Raw genomic sequence first — 25841 nt, 5'->3', positions numbered from 1 at the left:
ACTTCATATCAACTATGAAGTGTTCATGGGTTCTTGGAACTGTCCACGAATTTTTGAAGCTATTAACATTACCCCATTATTAACTTTTTCTGCAATATTTATTTATTTTGTGATTTATAGTAATTTTATGTCTTTGTATTATACTGCTGCTGCAGAACAACAAATTTTGCATCATATATGACAGTGACAATAAAATTGATTTTGATTCTGATTCTGACAATGCTGGCCTCCCCCTGTTAGAGATATTCCCTTTGTCCTGTCCAGTGTTCTCCCCCTTGAACTTAAAATGAACTTCCCTCTTTCCCAGTTCTCATGAAGAGTCTTTATTCTCCCTATTTCTCCATCTAGAGATGCTGCCTGACCAGCTGAGTATTTCCAATATTGCCTGTGTTTGGAATAAAGTTGTAGAGTCCAACAAGGAGACAGGTTGTTTGGGCAAACTGGTCCACATTGACTGTCAATTACCTGCTTACACTTCAGAGTTCAATGTTCAAAGTAAGTTTATTATCTAAGTACAAATATGTCACCATTTACTATCCTGAGAGTCATTACTTGCAGGCATTCATGGTAGACACAATAAGACCATAAGACATCAGGGCAGAATTAGGCCATTTGACCCACTAAATCTGCTCTGTCATTCAATCATGACTGATGTTCCCTTTTCCCTCTTCAGCCCCAATCCCCACCCTTCTTCCCATAACCTTTGAATCAGAATCAGAATCAGGTTTATTTTCATTGGCATGTGATGTGAAATTTGTTAACTTAGCAGCAGCAGTTCAATGCAATACATAATCTAGCAGAGAAAAAAATAAAATAAAACATAGTAACAATAAATAAACAAGTAAATAAATTACGTATATTGAATAGATTAAAAAAACATGTAAAAACAGATATAATGCATATTAAAAAAAAGTGAGGTACTGTCCAAAGCTTCAATAGGAATTGGATGGCAGAGGGGAAGAAGCTGTTACTGAATCACTGAGTGTGTACCTTCAGGCTTCTGTACCTCCTACCTGATGTTAACAGTGAGAAAAGGGCATGCCCTGGGTGCTGGAGGTCCTTAATAATGGGCACTGCCTTTCTGAGACACTGCTCCCTAAAGATGTCCTGGGTACTCTGTAGGCTAGTGCCCAAGATGGAGCTGACTAGATTTACAATCTTCTGCAGCTTCTTTCGGTCCTGTGCAGTAGCCCTGGACCAGTCAGGAATGTATCAATCTCTGCCTTAAATACACCCAACAACCTGGCCTCCATAGCTGCTTGTAGTAACAAATTCCATAAATTCACCGCCCTTTGGCTAAAGAAATTTCTCCATATCTCTGTTTTAATTGGACATCCCTCTATCCTGAGGCTGTGCCCTCTTGTCCTAGATTCTCCCATCATGGAAAATATCCTTTCCATATCTACTCTGTTTATGTCATTCAACATTCAAAACCCTTTTCATTCCTGGAAACATCCTTGTGAACCTCCCCTGAACCCTCTCCAATGCCAGCACATCTTTTCTTAGATAAGGAATCCAAAACTGTTCAGAATACTCAAGGTGAGGCCTCACCAGTGCATTATAAAGCCTCAGTATCACATCTCTGCTCTTGTATTCTAGACCTCTTGAAATGAATGCTAACATTGCATTTGCCTTCCTCACCACCGACTCCACATGCAAGTTAGCTTTTAGGGTGTTCTGCACAAGGATTCCCAAGTCCTTTTGCATCTCTGATTTCTGGATTTTCTCCCCGTTTAGAAAATAGTCTGCACATTTATTTCTATTACCAAAATGCATGACCGTGTATTTTCCAACATTATATTTCATTTGCCACTTTGTTGCCCATTCTCCTAATCTGTCTAAGTCCTTCTCTCCATCCTACCTGTTTCCTCAACACTACCTATCCCTCCACCAATCTTAGTATCATCTGCAAACTTGGAAATCTATCATGGAAATCATTGATATACAGCATAAAAAGAAGCAGTCCCAACACTGGCCCCTGCTAGTCACTCCTACCAATGCTCCAACCATGCTAGTAACTTTCCTGTAATGTAATAGGCTATTAACTTGGTGAGCAGCCTCATGTGTGACATCTTTTCAAAGGCCTTCCAAATATCCAGATATACGATATCCACTGCGTCCCCTTTATCCATCCTAATTGTAATCTCCTCAAAGAATTCCAACAGGTTTGTCAGGCACAATTTTCCTTTGTCCTATCTTGTCCTGTGTCACTAAGTACTCCATAACCTCAGACTTAACAATTGACTCCAACGTCTTCCTAACCACTGAGGTCAGGCTAACTGGTCTATAATTTCCTTTCTGCTGCCTCCAACCTTTCTTAAAGAGTGGAGTGACATTTGCAATTTTCCTGTCCACCAGAACCATGCCAGAATCCAATAATTCTTGAAAGGTCATTACTAAGACTTCCACAGTCTCTAACGGTACCTCCTTCGGAACCCTCGGGTGCAGTTCATCTGGTTTCGGTGAACTATGTACCTTTAGGTCTTTCAGCTAGAGGAAATAAATGCAATAGAATCAGTGGAAAACTAACACAAAGATTGACAAACAATGTGCAAAAGAAGACAAACTTCAAAAACAATAAATAGATAGATACTGTAGATAGATAGATAAATAAATAAACAAATAGTACTGACAACATGGATTGTAGAGTCCTTGAATGTGAGTCCAGTTCCTTGGAACTTCTCCTATTAAAATCCAATTTTATTCCCATTCCCATCAACTCCTTCCCAGATTCTATCATTTACCTCTAAACTAAGGACAATTTATAGTGGCCAGTAAGAAACCAGAGCACAGGGGAGAAATGCACAAGGTCACGGGGAATATGTGCGAGCTCTGCTCTAACAGCAGCAGAGGGCAGGATTGAACTTGAGTGGTTGCGCTATGAAGCTCACTATCTATGTCATTATTCCACCCAGTAGAGTGTTGAAGGCAATCCATTCACCCTGTCAAGGCTGTGTCACCCCCTGATCTTTCACACCATAATGCAAACATTTTCTTTTGGAAGTTCAGTTTCTTTATGAGATTGCACCAGCATCTACCAACTTTTGAGGCAGATTCGACCAAATCATAAAATTTCACAAAGGACTTTTCATTCTCTCTGTCCTTAGAATTACAAACGTTCCCTCCATAGATGCTGTCTGACTTGTTGAGCTCCTCTAGCATTTTGTGTGTGTTGCTCTTCATCATGTGTCCTGTGGTTAACATCCCTCCTGTCAATGCAAACTATTTAGTCATAGAGTCACAGAGCACTGCAGCACAGAGAAAAGCCCCTTTGTTCATCGATTCTGTGCCAACCTGCTTTTCTGCCTAATCTCATTGAACTTCCTCTCCACTCCCCTCTAATCTATGTACCCATCCAGATTTCTTTTAAGTGGTGTAATTGAACCTATATCTACCGCTTTCAGTGGCAGCTTGTTCCACACTTGCACCAAAGTCTTAGTGAAATAGTTCCCCCTCAGTTCCCCTTAAATATTTCACCTTTCACCCTAAATCTGTGGGTAGTGGGTAGTGGCTCCAAACGTCACTACTACAGGGTGTGACAACCCTGCCTTACACGAGTCCCAGGCTCAGCTGGCTCCAGCCGACAGTACCCTGTATGGGCCCCTATCCAGTGTTATGGATCCCACTGCTTTGTGGGTATCTTCGGGAGAAGTGAAGGCTAAGGAATAAACCCTACACAAATCCAGAGTGGAGCCCCTAAAGTGGTTGGATCATATTACCTCCCGGCTGCTCTTGCAGCCAAGCTGATGCCAAATGTACTGCTTTGCATTCCTTTGGACCACATCCGCAAGGCCGAGAGGGGGATCTCAATGTCTGGGCAGCCCAGGATCTCCATATTCATCGCCCAGGTCTGTGCCCAGAGAGGTCACTCCGGTGCTGCTGCAAAGCAGCAAAACCAACACGGGAGGCAGCAGTTATGAGTTATAAGCCCAACCTGACTGGCATAAGGTACGGGCACTAAGGGGTTGCCTCCGACGGTGGGAGAGGTCATTGCATCTCACTGATCAGCTACCACCCGCCTCAATCCGGGCAGCCCCCGGACAATTGGGTGCTGATCCGCCACTGTCTGCCTGCTTCAATGGGTGCTTGGAGCTTAGATTTGCATCGGAAAGCAGACAGCTATCACTGCACCAGGCAAACTACAGAGAAGAAAGAAGAAACCACCAGTCATGCGACTGGCCAGCAGGAACGTTAGGACCATGTGCCCTGGCCTCTCAGATGACCTGCAGCAGATCAGCGACAGCGGGAAAACAGCAATCATTGACTCTGAGCTGAGGAGGCTGGACATCGATATAGCAGCACTGCAAGAGACCAGGCTTGCTGCAGACAGCGTGCTGCGGGAGAAGGACTATACCTTCTTTTGGCAGGGCAGACCACCTGAGGAACCCTAAACCTATGACCTCTAGTTCTCATCCCACCCAGCCTATGGTGAAAAGACCTGCCGACATCCGATCCATCCACTGTAATTTTGTATACCTCTATACAAGAGGCTTTACGACACATAGTTAAAACTGCTAGTGCATCTCTGGCACCAACCTACCCACCATCAAGTATATATATTCAGAAAAGTGCCAGTAAAGGGCTAGTAAAATCATTGGCACATGGCCAAGTGGTTAAGGCTTTGGGCTAGCGATCTGAAGGTCGCTAGTTCGAGCCTCAGCCGAGGCAGCGTGTGTGTCCTTGAGCAAGGCACTTAACCACACATTGCTCCTGTACGTTTATAGCCCAGTGGTGGCAGTTGGTGCTGTATGGACAAGACAAGACAAGAAGGATCCCATCCACCCTGTTCAAGGACTGTTTGCCCCATTCGCATCACAGAGAAGACTATATAGCATCCACATCAGGACCACCAGACTCAAAAACAGTTACATTCCCCAAGCAGTAAGACTGATCAGCATCTCCACCTGCTAATTCCACCACTACACTATTATTTCCTGTCAGCCACCTTATGGGTCCTTAAGGTTGTCAAAGGCTCGCATGACCTAATAAATGCTCCCAATGACATGTGTCTCAAATAGTCTCTGACAACCAAGTCCTCCTCCTGGCCTGCATGTGTGCCTTAGCTACTAAACCCAGTGGAAATGTTTCTACTGACAGGAGAAGGGGAAAAGACAGGTTACTGATGTCTTAAAACCAGTTGCTTTGGACAGATGGGGCTCATCAGCCATGGTTGGTAGCTCATCTGAGAGAAGGAAAACTCTGATTTCAAACCTCCATTGCCTTGGGGCAATCCTCACTCATGGGGAAGTCTTTGGAAGTAAGCGCTGAGGAAAAGTCCAGAGTTGGAGTCCCTAAGGCCGTTGAATTGAGCACTGACTGGCAACTCCTGTGATGCTGCTGGTGCCGAACTCTGCTGTTCCTTTGGATTCATCAGATGTGTGTGGGGGGGGGGGGGGGCATGAGCATGGGTAACAGCTTGCTCTCCATATTGTACTGCACTGGCTTGCATATCACGTAGACAGCCGGGATGCAATATCCATGGTCGACCCTAACCAACAGAGGGCCTCACCTTATGTACAGTCTAGCATCACTTTATGGACATATTCAATCTATGGATTTAAAATATCTTATGTATTTATATATATTCTGTGCTTTAGTATTATTATTGTGCTCTTTATCCTTTGTGTGTTTTTTTTTGTGCTGCTCTGGATCTAGAGTAACAATTATTTCATTCTCCTTACATTTGTGTACAGGAAATTACTTGAAACAATCTTGAAACTTGAAGATCTCCTGAAGGAGATGGTGGCCAGTCTGAAATACTGTGAGGAAAGTCAGCGCAGTAGAAGTGGACATTTAGTGAAGCCTGGCCTGACACTTTTCATCCGAGCAGTGCCTCTATCAGCACCTGTTTGCTGACCAGGCAAAACTAAAAGTGGAGAATGCTCTATTCGGCAAACAATCATAGCTCAATTTGATGTTGCCCATTTTACAAGCAATCAATTGTGGGTTGTCTTGTTCTGCAGAATGAATATAACCTTGTCGTGTACTGGCTTTGCGAGTGGCAATCTTTCTGTCACAAGCATGATTTAGATTTTCATTATTAAGTAATGGGTGACACTGCACAAATCTGTAAATCTTCTTTTATTCTTCTCTGGAGTATTTGACTGGATTAAGGATGTAGGCATCGATAGAAGCCACATTCTCATGTTATATTCAAGCTAACAAATAAGCTGGTTCAGGGAGTCATTTACTTTTGGTAATATTCTCAAGTTTTTCTTACATTGTCTTACAACAGAGAAGGATGCCAACTGGCCCTTCAAGTCTGTGTCAGCTCTAAAAGCAATCCCATCAATTCCATTTCCCTACTTAGAGGCACAGAGTGGAGCAGCATAGAACATAGAACATTCAACCCATCATATCTGTGCACATCACAATGTAGAATTAACCTATTTCACATCTTGCTGTACATAATCCATATCCCTCCATTCTCTGGATGATCATGTGTCTATCTAACAGCTTCTTAAATGCAGATACTGTTGTATCTGCTTTCACCATTTCACCAATTCCAGGTACCTACTACTCTCTAGTGTAAAAAAATCTTGTCCCCAAAATGTAACTGTTCTTACAAGAGATGAGGTGTTAGGTAAAGTTGTGATTGGCTGTAGGTGGTCGAGCTGGAGGCCAGCCTAAGATACGAGCAGAAACGTGATTAGCATTGTTGGCTGGAAACTGGGAGGGTGGAGAGGATCAAAAGCAGCTCAGGTTAGGTTTGGAGTCCCCATCCCCCAGCTAACACCAGCACTGAGAGTGCTCAGTGGGACTGAGCAATGCCATATTCAGGCTGCAATACACTGTGGCATCAAATCATCCATTGCCACTTGACATCACTGTGTCAGCAAATTGGGTTCCTTGGTATTTTTGCCAAAAAGCTGGAGATTTTCATTCTGATTCAGTTCTGCAAGCCATGAAACTGGCCACCTATATTAGGAAATATTTCTAATATTAGAAAACACTTTATATTTTCTAAAACACTTTACAACATCAGCAACCTGGGTTCAATTCCACCGCTGTCTGTAAGGAGTTTGTACATTCTCCCCGGTTCAGTTCCACCGCTGTCTGTAAGGAGTTCGTACATTCTCCCTTGTTCAATTCCACCGCCGTCTGTAAGGAGTTTGTACATTCTCCCCGGTTCAGTTCCACCGCTGTCTGTAAGGAGTTCGTACATTCTCCCTTGTTCAATTCCACCACCGTCTGTAAGGAGTTCGTACATTCTCCCCGGTTCAATTCCACTGCTGTCTGTAAGGAGTTTGTACATTCTCCCCAAGATCATGTAGGATTCCTCTCTTTCCTCCCTCATTCCAGCAACATATGGGCTAGTAAGTTCATTGGGTGTCTCAGGCTATTTGGGCCAGAAGGGCCTGTTACTATACTGTATCTCTAAATAAATATCACAGTATTACAAATGTACAAACATTGTAGTAGGACACCACAGCAGTAGGAAATCTCCCTGACCCAACTGCTCTCCAAGATGCTGGATGCCACATTCCAGCTCTGGGCTGCTTGATCCACCAAGCAAAGACCTGGGCTGGCATGGCCTCGATGCTTTTCTCTAGATGGTGAATCTGAAGTGCCACCCTACATCTACATGGACCTTGGTAGGACTACACGTTTTAACCAAATGTCTTTGTTTTGCTTCCCACACAGGCAAAGGCAAACATCAGCGATGCCTTTTGGCTGCATAACCCTTGGTGACAAAAAGGATTATAACAACCCTTCAGATGTAACAGACAAATATGATTTGGGACAGACAGTCAAGACGTAAGTACACACTTTTCTCAATGAGGTTATAAATATTAGGTCCACTTTAATTAATTTATTTTATTTAGAAGTACAGTACGGAAAAGGCCCCTGGAGCTGCACAGCCCCAGCAACCTCCGATTTAACCCTAACCTATTCACGGAACAATTTACAATAACCAATTAACCTACTAGGCTTTGGACTGTGGGAGTAAACTGTAGCACCCGGAGGAAACACACACATTCCACAGGAAGGATGTACAAACAGCTTACAGATGATGTGGGAATTGAACTCCAAACTCTAATGTCCTGGGTTTAATTAATATGCAGAAATCAGTGTAATCATTGCATGTTACAAAGCTTGGCTGTTGGAGCTCAGAGGTAGGTGAACGTGAATGATATTTGGTAGCAGAGTTTTATTAAGATGTAATGTGGTTTTATTAGGATGTAACACTGATAATTGAACAAGACGTGGTGAATGTAGAATATGTTCCTTCACTCCTGGCCTGTTCGGTTAAATCCAGTCAATGAAGTGAAAGTCCTTTTTGTCTACCAATTATAAAGGGCTTGTTTTAGACAATTACTGCTTCTGCAGCTATTACTGGTGAAGAAACATATTAAGGCATGCAGACATAAAAAGAGATGATTGGTTTCATTGAACAGTGAAAAAGACAAGTGAGATATTGAAAAGCATAAAAGAGCTACAAACAGGCTAAAACAGAAGGTGTACAAATTGCTCAGGAGGTTGGGCAATGTTGCTGGTGGATGAAACAGCATTTATATTTCAGATGGGGAGAGAACAGAGAGAGAAAGATTTCTGCAATGGGTGGAGACCGAGAGAGTTTGAGTGATACAAGTAGTGGTGCCGGATGAATGAGTGTGGAAGATATGTTATTCGTAGCTGTTCTGAGTGGAGGATGAATAAATCAAGGGAGATGAATTGGAACTGAGCAGAGGGAAATACAATCTGTAAGAGACACAGTCAATAGAAATATGAAGTAAAAGAGAATAGTATGGTGTCGTTAAGCTAGAAAGAGTGCAGAGGACATTTACAAGGATGTTGCTAAAAGACTGAGTTATGGAGAGAGATTAAACAGACTGGGACTTTATTCTCTGACTGTAGAAGGATAAGCAGTGATATCATAAAGTTGTCTGAATTATGCCCCTCAGAATTAACAGGGTCAGTGCACATTATCTTTTTTCCCAGGGCGAGGAACCAAGAACTAGAGAGATTTAAAGGTAAGAGATCTAATAGGAACCCAAAGGACAACGTTTTCACCCAGATGGTGATCCATATTTGAAATGAGCTGCCAGAAGATGTGGTTGAGGTGGGTACATTACAAAATTTAAAACACTCTTGGACAGATACATGAACAGGAAAGGTTTAGGAATCTGGGCAAAATAGGACTTGCTTAGATGGGAATCTTGGTTAACATGGATCAATTGAGCTGAATGGCCTGTTTCTGTGCTGAATGTCAGAAATATTAAACAGGTCAGGCAGAGAGAGAGAGAAACTAATTTCCAACTGGCCTGTCCTGATACAAAATGGAGACCATGATTATGATTGTACCTTTCGTTATTCAAGATTTGTTGCTCACAATGTAGGCCATGAGCTAATGGGGAAAGGTGGAATGTTAAGGGGTAGCTAAAGAGATCGTAGAGGCATTCAAGAATCACTACATTCTGGAATTGTTCCTGAGGAATAGAAATTTGCAAATGTCACTCCACTCTTTAAGAAGGGGGTGAGGCAGAAGAAAGTTAACTATAGTCTAGTTAGCCCAACTTCAGTGGTTGGGATGATGCTGAAGTCCATTATCAGGATGAGGTTTTGGGGTACCTGGAGGCACATGATAAAATAGGCCAAAGTCAGCATGGTTTTCTAAATGGGAAATCTTGTCTGACAAATCTGTTGGAATTCTTTGAGGAAATAACAAGGCAGGATAAATAAAGGAGAATCAGTGGATGTTGTTTATTTGGATTTTCAGAAGGCCTTTGACAAGGTGCAGCACATAAGGCTGTTTAAAAGCAGCTCAGGTTAGGTTTGGAGTCCCTGCCCCCCAGCTACCCCAGTAGTACTCATTGGTTCATCGTTCAGAAATCTGACACAAAGCTGAAGAAGCCTTTTCTAAAACATTGAGTTTGAGTCTGTATCTCCTGATGGTAGACAAGAGAGCATGTCTTGAGCGATGAAAGGTCCTTAATGATGAATGCCACCTTTTTGAGGCATCACCTACCTTTTGAAGCTGAGGAGACTTGTACCCATGATGGTGCTAGCTGAGTTTATAATCTTCTGCAGCCTTTTCCAATTCTATCTATGTATCTAGCCAAGAGTCTTTTAAGTATTGTTAATGTACATGCTTCGACCACGTCCTCTGGCAGTCATAGCACATAGAGAACCCCTCTATGTCTATTTGTCCCAGAAATATCTTGCTTTGAACAAGCAGCATGTTCAGCCAGATCCACTTCATGATACTGTCTCCCTTGATCCTTGCCCTATCACAGAGGTTCTCATTCTTCACTCCACCCTTCTCCCTTCTCCGTATCTTAAACTGTTTATTTATATTTCTTCTAGTTCTAATGGCAAAAATGATCAGCCTGACATATTGTGGGTCGAAGGGCCTGTATTGTGCTGTAGGTTTTCTATGTTTCTATTAACTCAATTTGTCTACTGAGTATTTCCAGCATAAAGTTAGGACTTAAGACTGTGTAAGAAAAAAGATGGATAAGGGGCTGAACTATTGCTGTAGACTATTTAATGAAGTTTCAGTTGTCTGATCATAGAAGCAAAATTATTGCCCCATAGAGATCACAGCGGCAATCAGCAAGATTCTAGTATGAAGGATATTAATTATAAAAGAAAAAAGTTATTACCTGTGGAAAAAGTGATCCCATTAAAATGTTTTTAATAAATCAGAAAGATCCCTCGCTAAATTCAGAGTTTTTATTATGATGAAAGCTTCCAATCAAAAATTGGAAGGAATTAGAAGTTTCAGAAACTAAGTTTTGCTCTCAATGGCAAAAGTACTGTGAAATAATTTAATAGAGGGGGCTGTTGAGGTGCCTCTGTCAGAAATAGCTACATTGATTCCAAGAAAGAATTGTCAACTCCTGACTGACTGGAATGATGAATTCCAAATCAATGGCTTTTTGTTCTTAAAAATTAATCCTTTTTCAATCTGTATAAAAAAAGATGCAGCAAAGGAATGCGGGCTCCAGTTGTTAAATTTCTTGTTCCAGTATGGATTTTCTAACCCACTGATTTTGAAAATGGAAATATTACCTGCATAAACATACATCTCTGAAAAGCAAAGGTTAATGGAAATTCCAATTGATATGTACAATGCAAATCTAAATTTAAATTCAGAACCATTTTGGAAATTCCACTGAACTCACTGATTAGTAAAATTTCTAATGTTACTCAACAATTGACTTTTATAGGCTACCTATTGTCTTCTTTATCCTTTGTAAAGGAATGATAACCTGAGGAAATCTGCTTGAAATTCAGACTGGAGAAGAGTAGAATTTCACTTGGCTTCTCATTACTCCCTATCCCAATTTAGCTTTTTGAGTGCCACGGTAGTGTAGCAATTAGCGCAATGCTTTGACAGCTCAGGGTGCCATAATTCAGAGTTTAATCCCAGGATCCTCTGTAAAGAGCACGTACAACCTGTAGAATTGTGAGTTTTCTCCAGGTGCTCCAGTTTCCTCCAACAGTCCAAAGACACACTGATTTAATGGTTAATTGGTCATTGCAAATTGTCCCATGATTAGGCTAGGGTTAAATTGGGGTTGTCAGGGGTTGCTGGGCAGCACGGCTCGAAGGGCTGGAAGGGCCTATTCCACACTATATCGGAATAAAGTAAAAAGAAAAAGAAATCCACAAATATCGGGGATCTGAAATGGAAATCAAAGCATTTTGTTAGGTGTCATAGACCTGACCCTTAACTCCTGACTTGTGAATGAGCAAGTTCTGCAGTAGTCTGTCTCATGAACTTCTGAGACGGAGGCTAATTCATGACAGTGTAGAGCATGAGTGGAGAAGGAGCTTCAAGGCCATTGTACCACAACAGATAACAGTAATGGAGATGGCACTCGGTCAAGGCTTCCATCAATTCATGTTCAGATAGTGGGAATCACAGTTCAAAGTTCTAAGTAAATTTATTATCAAAGTATGTATATGTCACCATATACAAACCTAAGATTAGTTTTCCAGCAGGCATTCACAGTAGAACAAAGAAATCCAACAGAATTAATGAAAAACTATGCATGGAAAGACTGACAAGTAACCAATGTGGAAAATAAAATAAATATCAAATAAATAAATAATATGAGAACATGAGTTGTAGAGATCTGGAAAGTGATTCCATAGGCCGTGGAATCAGTTCAGAGTTAAGGGTATTCAACCTGATTTTGATTCTAATTCATGTGTATAAAATCATGTTGGGCATCGATAGGATGCATACAGTTTTTCACAAGAATCAGATTCAGATTCAGTTTATTGTCATTTAGAAACCACTAATGCAATGCAGTTAAAAAATGAGACAACGTTCCCCCAGAATGATATCACAAAAGCATATGATAAAACAAACTACACCAGAAAATCCACATAATGTTTGGCAATCCCCAATCCAGAGTCCGGAGAGGCTGCTGCATATTAATATCACGCTACCGTCTAGTGCGTTCCCCGGAAAGGAGCTCCAAATCCACCAGACAAAAACAAGACCAAAAACTAAAGCTACAAAACCACATAATTACAACATATAGTTACAACAGTGCAAACAATAGCATAATTGATAAAAAACAGAACATGGGCACAGTAAAAATAGTCCAAAGATGTTAAAGGACTATAAGTTCAAAAGAAATCACCACACAGTTTCCACAAGTCCCCAGGGTTCCGACAGACTCGCCATCCCATGGCGGCGGCATAAGAGAATACCCCCGCTATGGACTTCCAAGGCGCCACCCGACTCAGCCTCGCTGACGCAGCACACACCAAAAGCGACCTGACCGCAGCGGACTCGGAGTCCGTTGAACCTCCGAGCCGACGACCATCCCCTCCGGCACAGCTTCTCCGAGCACCATCCTCTGCCGAGCGTATTAAGACGGCCCCGCCAACGGCCATCGGCAACGCGACCCCGAGGACTGGGGGCCTGTTCTTCCCAGCAGAGTCCCGGACCTCACAGCAGCAGCAGCAATGAAGAAGGTCTTCCTGGAGATGTTCCCGATGTTCCTCCGTGCTCCCACGTCTGTTTTCAATTGATTATGATTGCGCACGGCACCCCACTTCACAAATAACAGATAATCAGTTCCGGAGTGGCCGCTGCAAGCTGCGTCACGCCGCCATCTTGGATTTCCAAGAGAGGGAATCAAAAATTAGAGGACATAGGATTAAGGTGAGAGAGGAAAAACTTAAAGAGGATTGAGTACCAAATTCTTCACACAGAGCGGTGGGTGTTAAAGTAGTGCAATCACCCAATTTAAAAGACATTCGGTTCAATACATGGATAGAAAATGTTGAGAGGCATATGAGCCTGATATGTATAAATGGACAAGCTTAGATGGTCAGCATGGATGAGTTGGGCCAAAGGGCCCATTTCCATGCGTATTGCTCTATGACATTGTGGCTCAAACTCAATTACTAATTCCTCAACATTTACCACTTCAACAAGTTTCATAAGTTTTCACCAAGACCCACGCACAGGTTGCTTATAAATTCTGATGAATGCATTGTTCTGGCAGCATTGATTTTATGAAGCTGAATTATTTAGAGAAACCCAGAAATTAACTGCTGAGATAATATGGTTTCTCACTTTATTTCTCTCTCTCTTTCTCTCTCTCTCTCTCTCTCTCTATCTCTCTCACTCTCTCTCCCTCTCTCTCTCTCATCTCTCTCTCTCTCTCTCTCTCTCTTTAAAACAGGGAGGAGTTCTGCGAAATATTACGGGCAAAAGAGAAGTCTACAGGGAAAATGTACACCTGCAAGAAGTTTTTAAAGAAAGATGGAAGAAAAGTTAGAAAGGCGGCTAAAAATGAAATCATGATTTTGAACATGTAAGTCCCTACAATCGTGTCATCACTTCCTTTGTGGAGTTAATCCCTCACCGTCATACAATATTTAAGATATATGCAATATCCATTTGAACTTGCTTGCCTAATATTGAGCCCAGTATAAGAAGAGCCAACATTACATTCTTTTCTTTGTAGTTCAGAATGAATGTTGAATAGGCTTAAAAAGCAAAGACCATGCTCTTTTTAGCTACAATATGAAAGAATAAAACTTAGTAGATTGGTTTACTATTGTCACATGCACCAAGGTACAGTGGAAAACTTAGTTTTGCATGCCATCCATACAGATAGTGTCATTACAACAGTATATTAAGGTTGTACAAGATAAAACAATAGCAGACTACAGAATAAGGGCTCACAGTTACAAAGAAAGTGCAGTCAAAGCACAATAAGGTGAAAGGTCATATGTCTGTCTGCCTCTATTACAGTTTCTCTAAAACCATACAACTCTTGAATGGTCCCCTGGTATGTTCTTAAGTCAAGAATCCATCTTATTGCACCGGGGAACCATTCAATGGTCTTATTACAATAGGGTATAAGCTGTCCTTAAGCCTGGTGGTATGGGTTTCAAGCTTTTATATTTTCTGCCCAGCTAAAGGGGAGAGGAAGAGAAAATGTCTGCAGTGGGTAGGGTCTTTGATTATATTGGCTGCTTTACTGAGGTAGCAAGAAGTGTAGACAGTGTCCATTGTGGGCAGGCTGATTACTGTGATGGGCTAAACTGGTGCCACAGCTCTCAAAATTTTCTTGAGCACTTGGACATAGCAAGCTATGATGTATTTGGATAGTATGTTTTCTATACTGCATGTATAAACATTGGAGGGGACAAAAGGGACTTGCATATTTCTTCAGGTTCCTGAGGAAGTACAGGCGCTGGTGTGCTCTCTTTGCCATGGTGTCTCTGCGGTTGGACCAGGACAGGGTATTGATGATGTTCACAGCCAACAATTTGAAATATTCAGCTGTGTTGTAGTGTTCCAATTCAGTTCTTGCCATCCACTCTCCCAAATCCATGTGTAAGACCAACAATATTTAACCTTAGAGAAGGTAATATCACTATTCATAGGAACAAGGAAACAACATAAGGGCTTGGAACCCCACCTCTTTTCAATTTCTTTTTCTTTTACCACCATCACTAGCTAATACTCAAAGGTTTCAAAGGTATATTTAATGTCAGAGAAATGTATACAATATACATCCTGAAATGCTTTTTCTCTGCAACCATCCACAAAAACAGAGGAGTGCCCCAAAAGAATGGATGACAGTTAAATGTTAGAACCACAAAGTTCCCCCCCAGCTCCCCTCCCTCCTGTGCATAAACGACAACAAGCAATAAACCCCCTCTCCCCACCAGCAAATAAAGCATCAGCACTCGCCACCAAGCACTCAAGCGTGAGCAAGGAAACAGCAAAGATTCAGATTTGTAGTACCCCAAAAACTACATTGTTCACCTGGCATTCAACATACCACAGGCTCTCTCTCTCTCTCCCTCTCTAATAAGGGAGAAAGAGATGTCTCTATTTCGCAGCGAGAAGGGAGACATAACAAACAACTTGCTGGTTTACGATGTTAAAAGTCCATTGCATCACTTTCTCCAAGCTCTGTGCCCAAAGATCTCAGATCCAACAACATACCAATCTCCTGCAGAGGCACCGACCTCCAATCCCCCCATCTCCAGAGCCACAGGATCCCGAGCCTCCAAAGGCAAGTGGAGTTCTTAGGCCGAGCCCTTGGCATGCTAAACAATGGCCAGTTGTGAAACCCCAAGAGTGGGTCCCATTCCCACAAAGAACCATAGTCAGCGTGTAACTCCAGGTCAGGGTCTTTAAAAGAACCCTGAAAGGGAAAAATAGAGGTATCAAAGATGGAAATAGAGCTGTTTCCAAAGATGCAAGCAAAGGAGTCGCCATTAGGCGCCATTATCCCTCCTAAGCTCCGCCTACTAAAGACTGTGTTTAAATAAAACTTCATGAATAAATACACCAATTGTCTATTTGCATGCAAACCTTATTATTGACACACAACTGACCCCTCACCCCCAGCCAGTTCTTTGCAGCGTTCTCTGGTCCTACAAACCTCTGAACATTCTGCATTCTGCCACTTCCAGGCTCTTGTGCACTACTCTTGTGACCTTTTCTGTCCTCTAATAGTCCTCTATTGCCTTCAGACATCCAGACTAAAGCTTTAGAACCCCCTCCTTTGAACCCTCTATGTTTCAGACCATCTCTCCTTCTTTGATTCACTTATTCAAAGTTAACCTTTCTAGTTGTCTCCATCTCTGAACTGGTGTTAATTTGTGTCTGATACCACATTCGTAAGCCAAGTTAAACATGCTATGTAAATCCTGAGACTTGACATCATTACTGGGCTAAATGATAGCATCAGTGTGCATCTTCTATCTCAAGCACTGAACTCATTAGAGAGACTTTAAGAGGTTAGAGTATAAAGCACCTCAAGGGCGAATTCCAGGATGAATTTCTAGGCCATTTGCAATGGCAGGTCCAATCATCTGGTACCATTTCTATTCTTTTTTTCTCAATACCTTTAATGAATATTAAATAATATTGTGGTGCATATTTTACTTAAATACCAAGACTCCTTGGAGCTTGGGATGAAACCGATTGAATATTATGAAGACTATGTTGTATAAGTAATAACTTACCATCAAGGCTAATTCAGGTACTACGCCATCTTAATGGATCGTTACTAAGTTAAGACAAATTCTTGCTCTCAGTGTGTTGAGGTACAACATAGTCAAGTTGTTATGAAGGATAATCACCAGCATTCATCCCACTCAGAGGTCACTTGTTATTATGCTAATTGATATGCATTCTGGGGAGAGGTGGCATTTTTATCTATGATATTCTATAAGTGTTACAGAAGTAAAAAGCTACACGAGAAGGATTCTACAACAAATTACATGCCCAAAGATCAATTCTCACACAAGTTCACCAGGAGAATGCACATTGTAGTGTATGAAGGGTTGGCTCTCACATGCTGACCTACACCCACACAGAGCTCATTAATTCAATTAACTTCCAACCTCACCCTCAAATTCACTTGGTACATTGCCAACACAACTCTCTCCTTTCTGATTTGTCTCCATCTCAAAAGACTGACTATCCACAGGCATTTACTGCAAACCTGCCGAGTCCCACAGCCACATATTCAGTTCAGATGAAGAGTCCTGACCTGAAACAGCAATGTCCATTTTCTGAAAATCCAAGTAAACAACATCCACTGATTCTCTTTTCTCTATCCTGCTTGTTATCTCCTCAAAGAATTTCAACATATTTGTCAGGCAATATTTCCCCTTAAGGAAACCATGCTGACTTTGCCCTATTTTATCTTGTGCCTCCAAGTACCCCAAAATCTCATCCTTCAGCTCTCCAACATTTTCTGAACCATTCAAATCAGGCTGACTGGTCTATAATTTCCTTTCTTCTGCCTCCCTGCCTTCTTAAAGAGAGGAGTGACATTTTCAATTTTTCAGTCTTCCCGAACCATGCTGGAATCTACTGATTCTTGAAAGATCATTATTAAGGCCTCCACAGTCTCTTCAGCTACCTCTTTCAGAACTCTGGGGTGCAGTCCATTGGGTCCACACGACTTATCTACAGTGGGGATAGAAAGTTTGTGAACCCTGTAGAATTTTCTCTATTTCTGCATAAATATGACCTAAAATGTGATCAGATATTCATTTAAGTTCTAAAACTAAATAAAGAGAACCCGATTACATTAAAAAACACAAAAATGTGATACTTGTTAATTTATTTATTAAGAAAAATGATCCAATATTACATGTATTTGTTAGAGAAGTACATGACCTCTGGGGTAATGCCTTTACAAAAATTGTTTGGAGATAGAAGTTCCAATCAAGGAGATGAGATTGGAGGTGTAGGTTGTAGAGATTAGATTAGATTAGATTAGATCCAATTTTATTGTCATTGTGCCGAGTACAGATACAAAACCAAATGAAATGCAAAGAATACTGTTACTTACCAAATAACTGCGAATAAAAATTAAATGCTACAGCACACAAATATAAAAGTACTGAGACAGTACAATATGGGTGCAATACTGCTTAGCGCTGTGATGTGAGGTTCAGCAGGGTCACAGCCTCAGCGAAGAAGATCTTCCTGTGCTTGCTGGTGCGGGAGCGGAGGCTCCTGTAGTGCCTACTGGATGGGAGTAGAGTAAAAAGTCCATGGTTAGGGTGAGATGCATCCTTGATAATGCTTTTCATCCTGCCCAGGCAGCGTTTATGGTAGACGTTCTCAATGGTGGGCAATTGGGTGCCGATAATCAGCTGGGCAGTTTTCACCACACGCTGGAGTGCTTTGTGGTCCGATATGGGACAATTGCCATACCACACTGAGATGCAGTTAGTGAGTATGCTTTCAATGGTACAGCGGTAAAAGCCCGTCAGTATCCTGGGACAGAGGTGAGCTTTCTTGATGCTTTGCAGGTAATAAAGGCTCTGTTGCGATGGAGGAGGATGGAGGAGTTCAGGGACCAGGTGAGATCTTTGGAAATGTGGACACCAAGGAATTTAATGGCTTGATACACACTCCACTACAACTCCATTGATGTGGATGGGGATGTGAGTGTGGCTTCTAGCATGCCTGAAATCCACAATGATCTCCTTGGTCTTCTGGGTGTTAAGGGCCAGGTTGTTGTAGGCACACCATGCAGCCAGGTGCTGGACTTCGTCCCTGTAGGCCAACTCATCATTCCTTCTGATCAGGCCAACCACCATGGTGTCGTCTGCGAACTTGATTATGGAGTTAGAACCATGTACAGGAACGCAGTTATAGATGAAAAAGGAGTACAGAAGAGAGCTCAGCACACAGCCTTGAGGCACGCCGGTGTTCAAGGTGAGAGTGGAGGAGGAGAGGTTGGCTAAATTAACAGATTGGGGTCTGTTAGTCAGAAAGTCCAAGGTCCATTTGCAGAGGGATGAGCTGATACCAAGCTGGCGAAGTTTGGCAATCAGCTTGGAGGGGATCACAGTATTAAATGCCGAACTAAAGTTCTGAACGGTATTCTGACGTAAAAGTTGGAGCTGTCCAAGTGGGTCAGGGCAGAGTGAAGTGCTGTGGAGATGGCATCCTCTGTTGACCTGTTGGGCCAATAGGCAAATTGATGGGGATCCAGGGTAGTGAGCAGTCAGGTTTTCAGATGTGATAGAACCAGTCTGTCAAAGCACTGTGCAATGATGGGGGTGAATGCAACAGGGCGGAAATCATTCAGGCCGGTGGCAGTGGAATGCTTCGGTACTGGCACGATGGTGGTGATCTTGAAGCTTGTGGGGACAACTGCCTGGGCCGGGGACAGATTGAAAATGTCCGTGAAGACCCCGGCCAACTGCCCTGCACAGACTCTGAGCACACGGCCAGGTATTCCATCTGGACCAGCTGCCTTCCGTACGTTCACCTTGCTCAGGGTGGCACAAACATCGGAGATGGGAAGTGAGAGAGACAATTCACCAGGTGGGAGATCCACTTTGAGGGTGATCTCCTTGTTCTCTCAGTCAAAGTGAGCATAGAAGTAATTGAGCTCATCAGGGAGGGAAGCAGAGCTGGAAGGGGGCACAGTACTAGGTGGTTTGAAGTCTGTAATGACCTGTATGCCATGCCACATGCGCTGGGGGTCCAAGGAGTTGAATTGCTCCTCGATTTTCTGTTTGTATATGTGTTTAGCCTGAGAGATTCCCCTCCTCAGGTTGGCCCTGACTGAGCTGTAAGCCTCCTGGTCTCCAGACTTGAAGGCTGAATCTCTGGCTTTGAGCAGGAGGTGAACCTCTCTGTTCATCCATGGTTTCTGGTTGGGGAAAATTTGTATTTGTTTTTGTGATGTTACTCTATCTACACACTTGTTGATGGGGTCAAGGACAGAGTTGGTATATAAATCAATGTTAATCTGAGAGTCTGTGGTGGCATAGGCAACAAATGTGCTCCAGTCTGTGTGCTGGAATTGGTGCTGAAGAGCAGAGTCAGCACCCTCCAGCCAGATCTTTCTTTATCAATCCTTTTTATTAAGTTTCAAATAGATAAACATAATAATGATAGTGATACAAAAAGATTGGGATTTCATTAATAACGGTTAACGTATACATAAACAGACTCTGAGTAACATGTATAATCTAAGCCTCCCAATCTCTTAGTAACTAAGCATGAGAAAGATTCAAAGAAAAAAGACTTTTATAAGAAAAAAAACCCTAAACTAACAAAAAAAAAACAGAATAAAAACAAAGTAAAACAAAAGCTGGGCTTCCATGTTTCATCGGTTAAAATCATTATTTGTCATTAACTCCACTCCTCTATACATGAACAAAAAGTTATTGAGAAGGATTCAGAAAAGGTCAGCTTACATCATATGAAAATGTTGAATAAATGATCTCCAAGTTTCTTCAAATTTAACCGAAAGGTCGATAGAGTCACTCCTAATTTTTTCCAAGTTTAAGCATGTTATAGTTTGGGAATACCATTGAAATGTAGTAGGGGGATTAGAATCTTTCCATTTAAATAAAATGGATCTTCTGGCTACTAACGTAACAAATGCAATCAAACGGCAAGCTGAAGAGGGTGATTGATTAGAGTCCATCACCGGTAATCCAAAAATTTCGGTAATAGGATGAGGTTGTAAATCAATATGCAAAACTGCTGAAATAGTATCAAAGATATCTTTCCAATATTTTTCCAAAAGAGGGCAAGGCCAGAACATATGTGTCAAAGAAGCTACCTCAGACTTTCATCTGTCACAGACAGGATTTATATGGCAATAAAAACAAGCTAACTTAAATTGTATCAAGGAGTGTCTAGCACACATTGAAGAAGTATTAACTATTTGGAGAATTTTCTTCCATTTCTCTATAGGTAAAGGTACCTGCCGTTCTCTTTACCATTCATTCTTAATTTTATCAGATGTACCTAGACATATTTTCATAATCAGATCATAAATAATTGCTATTAAACTCTTCTGATAGGAGTTTAAACCTAATTTTTTTCTGTAATTTCAGTTTGATGTGACACCGGAAAAATAGGTAACATAATATTCAAAAAATTTCTAATCTGTAAATATCTAAAAAATGTGATCTAGGCAAACTATATTTATTAGACAACTGTTCAAAAGATAGTTATCCATGAATAAGTCACAAAAACATTTGTCCTTCGTTCTCCATAAAAGAAAAGCTTGATTAATTCTGGAAGGAAAAGCTTGATTAATTCTGGGAGGAAAAAATTAGATATAATAGGACTTGATAGGATAAATTTATTCAATCCAAAAAAATTTACGAAATTGAAACCGTATTCATATTGTATGTTTAGTTATTGGATTAGTCATTTGTTTATTCAGTTTAGTAAGTGCAAAGGGAAGCGAGGCCCTTAAGACAGAAGCCAATGAAAACCCCTGTACAGACTCGCGCTCGAGGTTCACCCATCATGGACAATGAATTTCATCCAGATCTTGTGTCCAAAATGTTAAATATTGAATATTAATTACCCAATAATAGAATCTAAAATTCGACATTGCCAAACCGCCCTCGTTTTTTGATTTCTGTAAGTATTTCTTACTTAATCTAGGATTTTTATTTTGCCATATATATGAAAAGGATTTAGGAATGAAAATTGGTACCACCTGAAATAGATACAGAAATTTAGGTAAAATAATCATCTTAATATTATTAATTCTACCAATCAATGATAAGGATAATGAGGACCATTTAGGAAGCAGTTGTTTAACATGATCAATTAAGGGTAAAAAGTTAACTTTAAATAGATCCTTATGCTTCTTAGTAATTTTAATGCCCAAATAAGTAAAGTATTCCGTAACCAGTCTGAATGGTGATTGTCTATAGATTGGAGCTTGCATATTTATTGGAAAAAGATCATTCTTATTAAGATTCAATTTATAACCAGAAAAAGTACTAAACTGAGCAAGTAGTGATATTATTGCAGGGAATGATTTCTCTGGGTTAGGGATATATCATAACTAGTCATCTGCATATAGTGATACCTTATGTATCCCATTCCCACGAATAATGCCAAATATATTGGGTGAATCACAAACAGCGACTGCCAAGGGCTCCAAGGTAATATCAAATAGTAAGGAACTTAAAGGACAGCCCTATCTAGTACCGCGAAAAAGGGGCAATCTCTGATTATTGGTAAGTACAGAAGCCAAAGGGGTATGATATATCAATTTAATCCAAGATATAAACTTTGGGCTAAAATTAAATTTCTCAAGCATATTAAATAAATATTCCCATTCAACTCTATCAAATGCCTTCTTGGCATCAAGTGAAATAACACATTCTGGGGTTTCAGATGAAGGGGTATATACAATATTCATTAACCTCCTAACATTAAAATAAGAATAACGATTTTTAATAAATCCTGTCTGGTCATCAGAGACAATTTGTGGCAATACATTTTCCAATCAAATTGCCAATATTTTGGAAAAGATTTCAGAGTCCACATTCAACAAGGATATAGGTCTATATGATGCACATTCAGTGGGGTCTGTTATCTTTTTTAGGAATTAAAGAAATAGATGCTTCATAAAAGGATTGTGGTAATTTACCTACAGATAACGCATCCTTAAAGATTCTACATAACCAAGGAGAAAGTAGATTTGAAAAAGATTTGAAAAATCCTACTGTATACCCATCCAAACCAGGTGCTTTACCAGAATTAATCAAAGAAATTGCTTTATTTATTTCTTCTTCCATGATGGGTGCATATAATGCTGAACATTCATTAAGTGGTAATTTCGGAATATTCAATTTCCTTAAAAATTCATGCATTATGGTAGAATCATCAGGAAATTCTGATTGGTATAAAGAGGTATAGAATTCTTGAAAAGATTTTTTAATTTTGTCATGGTCAACCATCAAACTACCATCCTGTTTATGAACTTTAATAATCTGACGTTTAGCTGAAGCAATTTTCAATTGGTTGGCCAATAATTTACCCGATTTATTACCATGATTATAAAATTGACTCTTAGTTTTAAGTAATTGATTTTCAATCGGGTATGTTAACTACAAACTGTGTTGCATCTGAAGATCAACTCTCTTTCTATAAAGCTCCAGATTAGGAGCAACAGAATATTTTTGATCAATTTCTTTAATCTTATCAACCAATGTACATATTTCATTATTAATTCATTTTTTAAATCCAGCAGAATATGATATAATTTGACCACGGATGTATACTTCAAAAGTATCCCATAATATCCCACTGGAAATTTCTTCTGTAAAGTTAGTTGAAAAGAAAAAGGCAATCTGTTCTTTAATAAAGTTAACAAAGTTTAAGTCCTGAAGTAGAGTAGAATTGAACCACCATTGCTTTTAAAAGTTACATCAGTTAATTTGATTGATAGTTTCAAGGGCACATGATCGGAAACGGCGATTGCATCGTACTCACAGGCATTAACAGATGGAACTAATCAAGAAGTAGAACTAATAAAAAAGTAGTCAATTCTAGAATAATCATGATATACATGAGAAAAGAATGAGAACTCCCTTTATCGTTAGGATGTAAAAGCCTCCAGATATCTAAAATTCCAGAGTCAACTAAAAAGGAACAAATAAGAATAGCGGATTTGTTTAGTGGTACCTGATTGGATGCAGACCTGTCCATTGAAGGATTCAAACAACAGTTAAAATCCCCTCCCATTATCAACATATATTCATTTAAATTAGGAAGAGATGCAAATAAATGTTTAAAGAATTCAGGATAGTCGACATTTGGTACATAGATATTAACCATAACAACTTTTTGGTTATAAAGTAAACCAGTAATTAATAGAAATCTACCATTCTGGTCTGAGATTGTTTCATAGTGAACAAATGAAATCAAGGAGTCTATAAAAATAGATACACCTTTCACCTTAGCCTGTGAATTAAAATGAAATTTCTGTCCCTTTCAAAACCTTAAGAAACGCTGTTTATCTTCCTTCCTCACATGAGTTTCCTGGGCAAAGATAATCTGAGCATTCAATCTATGAAAAACTTTAAAAATCTTCTTTTGTTTAATCAGATGGTTCAAACCATTCATATTCCATGAAACAAAGTTAGTAATATTATCCATTTTATTTGAATAAACCATATGGTATGTAAAGGGTTAACCTTCCTGCATAGGAAACTCAGGAATCAGGAAGAGGGAAAAAGGTTTAAAGGGGAACCAAAAGTTACAACAATTCAAATATGTTTGTAGTTTCAGTTCAGCCCAAATGAAAAAAAGTAAATTAAAGATAGTCCACCTCCCACCCACAAAGACCTGAAAACTGGCCAACAGACAGCAGAAAGATAACTAGAAATCCCTTACCCCCACTCTCTTGATGGCAAGTCTCCAAAATTGAAAAAATGATTTAAAATACCACCCACTCAAAACATTGATAAAGGAATGCCATATTTGCAAAACATTTTGAGAAGCGAAATCTTAAAAAGGTAAAACAGAATACAATCTTATTAATATTTCAGGAAAAAAAACATTCAGTCACCAGATCAGAAAAATCTTCAAACCCTAACAGTCAGAACTATAAACTAAATGAATACAGACATGAAAAAATTGAGAAAAATGCAAGCTTCTACCTTAGTCAAAGCATTGAGAAAGGAATGCTAGAAACAACACCGGAATACAATCTTATTAATATTTCAGAGAAAAAAAAGTCAACCACCAAATCAATTTCTTAATTATTTTCAAAAGACAAACAATTGAAAATAATAAAGTAATGGAAAAAAAAGAAACTTAAACATAAAAGCATAATAAACATCCATATTCTGAAACAGAATACGAGTGTTATCAAACCAATGGCAAAAATCTCCAAACTTCAAAAGTCTAAATCTTTGAACTGATTATTAACTTATAAACCAAATGAATACAGACATGAAGAGATATTCAATTTATTAGACAGCTGGGATCGAACGTTGGTCGTCAAGGAATTGTTGAGCTTCTTCCATGGATTTAAACCATTTATGTGATTTGTCAGGCAGAACAACCCTTAAACAAACTGGAATAGCAGAGCTGGTTGAAAATTTCTTTGATAAAGCTTGGACATCACCGGTTTAAAAAGCAATCTTTCTCGCATCACCTCGCGATTTTAGTCTTCAACCAGTCAAAACTTGAGGTCCCCATGTACAATAACCCCTTTCCGACAGGCAATTCAAATTAAATGCTTCTTGGTTTGCACATAGTGGAATTGAAGTATAACAGGTCAGGGCTTCAGCTCATTAGGGGGTTTGACTCTCAGAGTGCGATGCATGCGGTCAAGTATGGGGTAGTAGAAAAAGCTTCAGAGCCAAACACGTCCATTAAAAATTGAGAAAAAAAATTAGTAAGCTCACCACTCTCAACATCTTCACCGAGCCCTATTATTCGCAGGTTCTGTCTACGACTGCAACTCCAGGTCAATAATCTTGACTTTATACTGTTCCAGTGTCTGAGTAGTCAAAGTTAAATTCTTTTCCAGCGCATCCAATCTGTGAGCTCTCTGTCTTCCAGCTTCATCGAGTTCAGCTATTTGCCTCTGTTTTTCTCACTCTCCTGCTTAAGAGCTCCCAGTTTGCTTTCGATCTCCTTTAAAACTACCTCCAAAGTAGAACATTTTTTATCAAATTTATCATCCAGGAGCTTCGACATAGCTTCCAAAGTGAGTGGAGACTGTTTAAGTTGTTTAGAATCTCCTTTTTTTCTTCCACGTTCATTACCAGCTTCCTTGCCTTCAGCTGATGCCTTTTGCTCTCTGGTATTCATTTTCAGCAATTAAAAATCAAAGTTCAGGCATATAAAAGTGTTATAAACACTTTAATATAAATAGTGAAAGGGTGGTAAAAAAATTGAAAACTGAATGGAGAAAAGCCAAAATATGACTTACTCCCTCTAGTTCCCCAAGAGAATCCTCCCAGCCAGATCTTAATAGTCTTCATTGTGGGTTTCACACGTTTAATGACCGGGCTATACTTGGGAAGCAGAAAATCAAAAATTCACACCAAGTCAGATTACTGTCAGAACCTGCTCTTCTCAATAAATATCT

General features: G+C 40.2%; 1 protein-coding gene across 5 annotated transcripts in view; it reads left to right on the top strand.

Annotated features, from left to right (window-relative positions):
- The window catches only part of LOC140741998 (caM kinase-like vesicle-associated protein), a 205551-nt gene that overhangs the window by 81851 nt on the left and 97859 nt on the right, over positions 1-25841 (top strand). For 3 of the 5 annotated variants that reach the window (XM_073072652.1, XM_073072654.1, XM_073072653.1), the window contains exons 2-3: positions 7645-7758; positions 13656-13787. In XM_073072652.1, the coding sequence (XP_072928753.1) occupies positions 7664-7758; positions 13656-13787 (227 nt within the window). In that variant the 5' untranslated portion in view covers positions 7645-7663. The remainder of the gene's footprint in view (positions 1-7644; positions 7759-13655; positions 13788-25841) is intronic. The other 2 variants (XM_073072655.1, XM_073072656.1) reach the window with 2 other exon arrangements.

Source organism: Hemitrygon akajei, chromosome 19, assembly GCF_048418815.1.
Source record: "Hemitrygon akajei chromosome 19, sHemAka1.3, whole genome shotgun sequence".
Classification (NCBI taxonomy): Eukaryota; Metazoa; Chordata; class Chondrichthyes; order Myliobatiformes; family Dasyatidae; genus Hemitrygon; species Hemitrygon akajei.
Note: the sequence above shows the minus strand (reverse complement) of the source record. Positions and strands in the feature narration are given on the sequence as shown.